General features: G+C 36.0%; 1 protein-coding gene across 1 annotated transcript; it reads left to right on the top strand.

The window, feature by feature from the left end:
* Positions 1 to 6742: 6742 nt before the first annotated feature.
* On the top strand, positions 6743 to 7985 carry LOC138747510 (hemoglobin subunit alpha-1-like). Its single transcript, XM_069906784.1, has 3 exons — positions 6743 to 6857; positions 7171 to 7378; positions 7662 to 7985. Exons 1-3 carry the CDS (start codon positions 6763 to 6765, stop codon positions 7785 to 7787), a joined length of 429 nt encoding a protein of 142 aa, XP_069762885.1. The 5' UTR covers positions 6743 to 6762; the 3' UTR covers positions 7788 to 7985.
* Positions 7986 to 8569: the final 584 nt, after the last annotated feature.

Raw genomic sequence — 8569 nt, 5'->3', positions numbered from 1 at the left:
CTTACCATTTTGTCTTTTCACAAAAATTTCCTAATTATTAAATTGAAATCCTTAAAAAATTTGAGGTATGTTACAAGGAATAGTTTGAAAAAGATATTGAATCAATTCACTCTACCTATTAAAGTTATAGGTAAATCATTCCATCTATTTAAAACCTCTTTAGTTTTATTAAATAAATGGTAAATAATTCAACTTATATAAATTATCCACATTGTTATCAATTTTAATACCTAAATATTTAATTCCACTCATTTAATTTAATTTATCTACTCATATGGTCCCTTAAAATATGTGCTTGTGCACAAGACATCATATAATTGGTGGGACTGACTGACAGCCACTCTGCATTTCCCTCAAACTTTTTTTCTATTTCTTTTCACTGTTATTCATTTTTAGTAATGACCAATGTTATAATGTGAATGCATAAATATTGTGTAACTGAAGCATTATAATATTCTTTTAATGTGATTTCTTGTAATTATTGAACAAACAAAAAAAATGTATTTTATTCTACTGCAGAAATACAAATTCACCCCAGCTTCTTGGTGCTGAAGCATCATCCAATGCTTATCTTAGTGAAGAATATAATTATATAAGTTCAACAGACTTGTTAGAATACACTGGATGCCAAAGAGTTTGGGCCAAGAGCACTTTTGTGTGTATTTTATGGATTTTGAGCTGATAATCATGAAAATCACCTTATAATTTTCTCATCACATACCATTTTTAAATATAAACTATTTTTGTGATTTCCTGTCATATTTTAAGTCTGCTTTGAACATACAAAACCATGAAGTGCAACAAGTCTGCTTTCACACTTGGATTTCATCCCCACTGATCTTGGTTCTCAGAAGAAATCTGATTTAGCAATGGTTTTATCATTAGATGCTGAAAAGGCATTTGATGGATTAGAATGGAGATATTTTATTTAAGGTATTAGAAAAATTTGGGTTTGGATCGCTGTTTATTACTTAGATTAAAATTTTATATAAAAACCCTTCCACTAAAGTGGTGACAAATGGACAAATATCTTCTGCCTTTTCATTAATTAGATCAACTAGACAAGGATGTCCTTTGTCCCCAGCCTTATTTATTTTAGCAATCGAATCTTTAGCACAATTAATAAGACAAGATATTAATATTTAGTTCTTTAGTTCCTTGAAGAATTTCTCTGTTAAGGGAATTGGTAACGATTGAAATAGGAATTGTATCATTGGGAAGATATTCATTTTAATGCAATTTACCCTTCCTATCAGTGTTAGTGGTAAATCTTTCCAATGTTCTAAGTCATCTTGTAATTTCTTCTATAATGGCTGATAATTTAATTTCTATAGATGGCCTAGATTATTATTTAGTCTAATACCTAGGTATTGGATTGCTTGTGTTTGCCATTTAAATAGTGATTCTTTCTTAAACTTTGTGAAATCCGCATTATTTATTGCATCATTTCACTTTTATTTGCGTTGATCTTGTACCCCGATACTTCTCCATATTCCTTCAATTTCTTACGTAATTCTTTTACTGATAATTCTGGTTCTGTTAAGTATATTATGATGTCATCTCCAAATAGACTGATTTTATATTCCTTCTCTTTTATTTTTATCCCTTTCATTTTATTTTCTGTTCTTATCAGTTCTGCCAACGGTTCTATAGCTATCGTGAACAGTGAGGGAGATAGTGGACATCCCTGCCTAGTTGACCTGCTTAATTTAAATTGGTTTGATATATATCCATTTACTGTCATCTTCGCCAATGGTCCCTTATATAATGCTTTAATCCAATTAGTATATTTCTCTGGTAGGTTGAACCTCTGTGGTACTTTGAATAAATAATTCTATTCTACCCTGTCAAAGACTTTCTCTGCGTCTAAAGCAACCACCACTGTTGGCATCTTATTTCCTTGTACTGCATGATTAAGTTAATGAACTTACAGATATTGTCCGTTGTTCGTCTTTTCTTAATAAATCCAGTTTGATCTAGTTTTTTACTAGTTTTGGTACAGAGTCGGCCAATCTGTTTGCTAATAGTTTTGCTATTATCTTATAATCTGAGTTCAGTAGAGATATTGGTCTATACGATGCTGGTGTTAGTGGATCTTTCCCTGTCTTTGGTATTACTGTAATTATTGCTGTTTTGCATGATTCTGGCATGTTTTGTGTTTCTTCAATCTGGTTCATTACTTCCAGGAGAGGAGGAATTAATAAGTCTTTAAATGTTTAATAGAATTCGATTGGGAGTCCATCCTCTCCCGGTGTTTTATTGTTCGGTAGTTTTTTTAATATATCTTGTATTTCCCCTATTTCAAATTATTTTATTTATTTGCTTTGCTCCTCTTGCAATTTCTGTAGTTAAATTTTAGCTAGAAACTCATCTATTTTGTCTTCTTTCCCTTCGTTCTCAGTTCGGTATAATTGCTCATAGAATTCCTTGAAGTTTTCATTGATCTCCGTTGGGTTAAATGTAATTTGTCGGTCTTTTTTCCTTGATGCCTATACTGTTCTTTTAGCTTGTTCTGTTTTAAGCTGCCAAGTTAGTATTTTGTGCATTTTTTCTCCTAGCTCATAATACTGCTTTGACTTCATTATGTTCTTCTCCACCTTATATGTTTGTAGTGTTTTGAATTTTTTTTTGTCCACCAATTCTCTTCTTTTTGTTGTATCTTCCCTTGTTGCTAGTTCTTTTTCTGTACTTGCTATTTCCATTTCCAGCTGTTCTATTTCCCGATTCTAGTCCTTCTTCATCTTAGTTACATAACTTATTATCTGCCCTCTGATAAAAGCTTTCATTGCATCCCATAATATAAATTTATCTTTCACTGATTCCGTATTTATTTCAAAGTACATTTTAATTTGGCACTCAATGAATTCTCTAAAATCCTGTCTTTTAAGTAGCATGGAGTTTAATCTCCATCTATATTTTCTTGGTGGGAAATAACAGGGGTGAGTGATCTGACAACAATCTAGCTTTATATTCTGTTTTCCTAACTCTCCCTTGGCTATGGGCTGACAACAGGAACAGGGCAATCCTTGAGTATGTTTTATGTCTACTCCAATAATATGTGTATTCCTTCTCCTTTGGGTGTTGCCTCCTCCATATATCCATAAGTTGCATTTCCTGCATTGATTTAACCATAAATTTGGCTACTTTGTTCTTTTTGCTAGTCTTTTGTCCAGTTTCATCCATCTTTGAATCCAAATTATGGTTAAAGTCCCCTCCTATCAAAATATTCCCCTGCATATCTACAATCTTCAAAAAGATATCTTGCATAAACTTTTGATCCTCTTCCTTAGGTGCTTATATATTAACGAAATTCCAGAGTTCTGAATATATCTGACACTTTATCATTAAATATCTCCCTGCTGGATCTATTATTTCCTCCTCTATTTTGATTGGTACATTTTTATTGATTAATATAGCTACTCCCCTGGCTTTTGAGTTATATGATGCTGCCGTTACGTGCCCTGCCCAGTCTCTCCTTAATTTCTTGTGTTCCACTTCAGTTAGATGCGTTTCCTGCACGAATGCTATATCAATTTTTAATTTTTTCTGTAAATCTAATAGCCTCTTCCTTTTGATTTGGTTATGTATTCCGTTAATATTTATAGTCATATAGTTCAACATGGCCATTTCATACTTTGTTTACCTCTCATTTCCACTTCCTCATCACCACCTTTCCCCTTCTCCCCATTTTCATTTCTCAGTTTTCTTTTTTGAACGCACTGTATGACAACACTTCTAAAACATAAAATATTTCAACCATTCCCACATCTAAAATTCGGACAGCGAACCTGTTCGCAAGAGTCAACTGATTTCACAGTGACTGTTATTCCCTCCCATCCAACCCCCCTCCAGAAAAGACTTTTATCTTCCAAAGTCCCCCTCATTTCTTCTCTTTTTTCTTTTTATGTTTTATTTATTTATTATAAATTTATTTATTTTTAACCCCTCCACTTTTTTTAATCACAAGACCATGTATAAATCACTTATGATTCATATTGAATTATATAAAAGTTATGTAACAAATATGTAGACAATTTATAACATAATATTTCTCTCTACCAAACCAATACAAATATTTTTTTTAAGTGTGAAAGAAAACAAAGTAACTACTGTTGTACTCGTTCTGAGCTTGAGGTATCACAGCCCGACTGCTTTGCTGTGTTCTCTGGATAAGCTCAGCTCTGTCTATCTCTTGTATTTCTTGCACTTTGCTATTCACCCACACCTTTGAATACTTAGAAAAGAGCTTGTCGCTATTTTAGAAAGATAAACAATTGTGACTGCAAGTCATTAAAGATAAGGAAATAAAAATAACTATCCACTGACTATTTTTCCAATACAAATTTTACATTCCTAAATGATAAGAGAGACAAATAATTGTGTTGGGGCAAAATGTATCACAGAGTAAAATGTTCCTTTGCAATTAGTGAATGGACTGATTTTTAATTTAAATAATAATTACATTTAGACCTACAGAGCAGTAACAGATCCTTTCAGTCCACAAGCTGGTGCTACCCAATTACACCTAATTGATTGACAACACCCTGGACGTTTTGTACGGCAGGAGGAAATTGGAGCACCAGGGTAAAACCCTTGCAGACACGGGGGAATGTCCAAGCTCCTTAAAGGCGGCATGGGATTCGAAGTCCAGCTTTGGTAACAGCATTTTGCATTAACTGCTATACTAACAGTACCACCCTAAAGAAGGGTTGAGTGGAATATACCTATATTCTCTTACGTTTACACAAAAGAAAGGTGAATGAGAGCTCACCAGAATAAATACATTGAAGATGTAACCCTTAGTGGAAGGGCTAGGACGTAGGATGGATAATCTCACAATACAGGTCAGCCTCATAAAGTTGAAATGATGGCTGATTTCTTCTCTTGGTGGCTTGTGAATGGGAGGGGGAACGTTGAGGATTTGTTGACTATATTCAAGGCAGGGATTTGAAGATGTTTAGATTGCCGTGCAATCAGGGGGAATTTGAGGATTAGTCGGGACAGGGGAGTTGAAGTTCTACATCACATCTGCCAAATTCTCACCCAATGAATAAGCAACCCTCAAGGGTTTGAACGGTCAAATCCTCTACCTGTCTCTTATGTTCGCATTATGGAAATCCGTCAATGAAATGAGTAAATACCATCCATTATAACATTTAATTTTCTAGAAAGGTTTAAGTATGATATTCTCATTACTTCATGCAAAACATAGTCACTGGTTACTGATCTCAAACCACTGGCTCCATCACTCTTCCTTGTGACCCTATAACCGTAAACCTGAGCTAAACATGTGGGCTGAGTTCCATCCCTTAATGTGCCAGTCTAACCCCTGGAACATCACCACAGCACAGCCAAGTTTGGACCACTGGACCAATATTCCAATGTTTCTCTGGGGACCCTCACATGTTACAGCCCCTATAAACCTAAGCTCAACCAGATTCCTTCCTCAGCAGGTTCATTCATCCTACGTCCATTCACCCATCATCCAGGTTCTCCCAGACCTATACATTCCCCAGTCAAAAATGCCTTGGCTTTATATTTCCTGCTGTTGTTTGCAAATTTCCGAAGGATCGATTGAACCCTGGACTGTTAGATCCTTAAGCTCTATGAGATAATCACATTTTATTATCTATTTTCTTCTTGCCTCTCACTGTTGCATTTTCTACCTTTAGAGGAACAAGATTCTAAAAGCTAAAATATTTTACGTGAACTCTACTTATAGTACCTGTAAGGTTCAGTGAACAGTACAACTTTAACCTCCATTGAAGAGCCTTGGAATGCATTGGAATTATTGAAGGTGTTTATGGAGAATATACAGAGCCACAAATTAAAGGAATGATTTCTGAGCCCTTCACTCGCCACTTCAACTCATTTCCAGAATCTGAGTTTCCCAATCACCACAGTGCCATGATCAAAGAAAATTAATTAATAATTAGTGCAGCAGATTAATTAAAGCAGCCATTCTCGACCTTTTTCTGGATCTGGCCCCCTTGGACTCTGCTCAGTTTATGGGCTCCCTTCCCTGTGAGGCAATCAAGTTTTGTTTCCTCCGCGCTCCTCTACGACTGACTACACGATAAACTCGATCAACTATTTATTTTATTTGGGTTGAGAAAACTAGGGTTTTATTAATTTCCCCGGGAGAGGGTGGGGGATACACAGAGGGACCCATTGAAATGGCTGAATTAGAGGATCGACCTTAGCGTGAGCGGATGGCTGTGAAACAATGTCAACTGGGAACCACGTGAACATTTGAAAACTGTTTTTCTTAAGGTTGGTTATGCAGTTGTGAAACAGGAAGACTGAGGATGAAGACATTGTGCTAGAATGTGTGAATTCATGCTTAGATCTAGCCTGAAGCAGCAAGAGAACACATTAAATTCAATGACAATGGAGATGGTTTGGGAAATCAGCATGGTTAAAGTAGGGTAGTGAAGTGCATTTAAACAGAATTTATATGCTAATAATCTAAACCTTGACAAAAATGTTTTGTATGAAATGTGTGGGAGGCGGAGGTGGGGTTTTTTTAGAAATGGACCTGGATATCTTTGCTAACAGTTGTAAGTGAAACAGATGGTTGGCTCTTTGTTTGGAGTTGCTCCTTATCATTTCACATTGATTCATTCAATAGACCATGAGTACGGGTGTGTAACCAATGGGAAAAGTGGGGGGCGGAGGGAAGGTCTCTGAGAATTCCAATATATACAGGGCGCACCAAGCCAGACACAGCTCACTTTGTGAGATCTGACAATCTCAGGAACAATGGTGCTCTCAGATGCAAACAAAAAGGTCATCGTAGACCTGGCCAAGAAGATAAAACCACAGGTTAAATTTTTGGGTGCCGATGCCTTAGAAAGGTAATTGAATTTATATATTAATTGTATTTCCAGCAATTATTTGTGATTGTGAATGTATTCTTTGTACTACCTTTCAATGGTGTGATAGCCATCAAGTGTACAATGATATAGCTATGTAGAATTGAAGTTTTCCTGATGTAATATGATTGTTGGTGTGAAAATAATGGAATGTAATCATGGTGTGTTTTACCGCGGATCCTCTTTGCAGTTGATTTTTACTTGAATATGAATTTCCAGATAATGTATTTCCTGGCTGTTGTTTATTGGTGGGTTAATAAATAGATTAATACCTTTATTTTTCATGTTCCTCAAGGTTGTTTACGTGCCATCCTCAAGCCAAGTCGTACTTCACTCATTTCAGTGGATTCACTGCCAAGGATAAGCAGGTCCAAGATCACGGGGTTCTGGTACTGGATGCTCTGGTGGAAGCGACCAACCACTTGGACAATCTGCCTCATCATCTGGAAGAACTTGCTAAGAAACATGGCACCAATCTTCTCGTGGATCCTCATAACTTTACGGTGCGTAACTAACTCTTTAATAGATTCCTCTTCTTTTCTGTTTCAACCCTTGGCCATTGAGACTTGAATCAGATCAGTAACTCTGCACATTCAAGCTGATTGACTTGAAAACATGACAGTCTGGAAGTGGACTCATGTTCAGCTCAGCTGGGTATATTTTGGCCCTGGCTGCTATTTTGGCCCTGACGTACTAAAAATACGAGCAAATATCACTCATGTAACATAAAATAATGTGTTGAGAATAAATAGCACCACCTCATGATCTGTTCTTTCACTTTTACAGCTGTTTTCCGATTGTATTGCAGTCACCCTGGCTGCCCACTTGCCCAACTTCTGCCCTGCAATACATTGTGCCTTTGACAAATTCCTTGAGGAAGTTACCCATCAATTGAATTCCCAGTACCGTTGAAGGCACAGTCAAACAACAATGAGGGAAGACAGTGGGATAATCAGCCAAGCTGCGTGCTTTCTCAAGAAAAACCTATTCGTGTCAAACTTGTGTTTGCTTTTGCTCTCACTCTTTTATCATTTTCAAATTTTGTCATTGATTAATTTTGGACATAATTAGCAAACTGTGTACTAAATAAACTTTTGCTTTCCTCAATGATTTTATTGTTTGCTGTGGCTAATTTTTTAAACATGCTTAATCTCACAATAAGGACCATCAGACATGTCCACCAGCAGGGAGACAAATAATATTGCAGAGATAATACTGCAGAGTTCATGTCGCTAGATCACGAGATGACGACAAAGTGTCAGTTGAACATGGTCCATAAAAACATTTCATCTTCCTAGTTACTTCCCCCCAGTGGAAATGTTCAGACTCACATTCGAGCTTGCTTCAAAGCTAAATATAGCTTTTACTCATTCAGAAAATATCAGCACGCTTTCTACACTAAACATCCCTTGCCTAATTATAAAAATTCAATGCCTGATGGTCAGTAGGAGGCATGATCTCCCGAGGTGCATTGAGCAAGCTATTCCTCTCACAAGAAATAGTCATAGTTTGTAGACAACACTTTCCAAATTCTAGTATTTCTCAATTTCAAAAGCTGTCATCTTCAAAGAAATATAAGCAACGACATTCTGAATTACCATCTTATTAATCCAATAAACTGAAGTTTGTAGTTGCACCTTTAATTTGTTGATAAAATGGATAAACATTTTGCATAACTTCAATGAGAGTTTCAT

The sequence above is a fragment of the Narcine bancroftii genome, chromosome 12, assembly GCF_036971445.1.
Source record: "Narcine bancroftii isolate sNarBan1 chromosome 12, sNarBan1.hap1, whole genome shotgun sequence".
Lineage (NCBI taxonomy): Eukaryota > Metazoa > Chordata > Chondrichthyes > Torpediniformes > Narcinidae > Narcine > Narcine bancroftii.
Note: the sequence above shows the minus strand (reverse complement) of the source record. Positions and strands in the feature narration are given on the sequence as shown.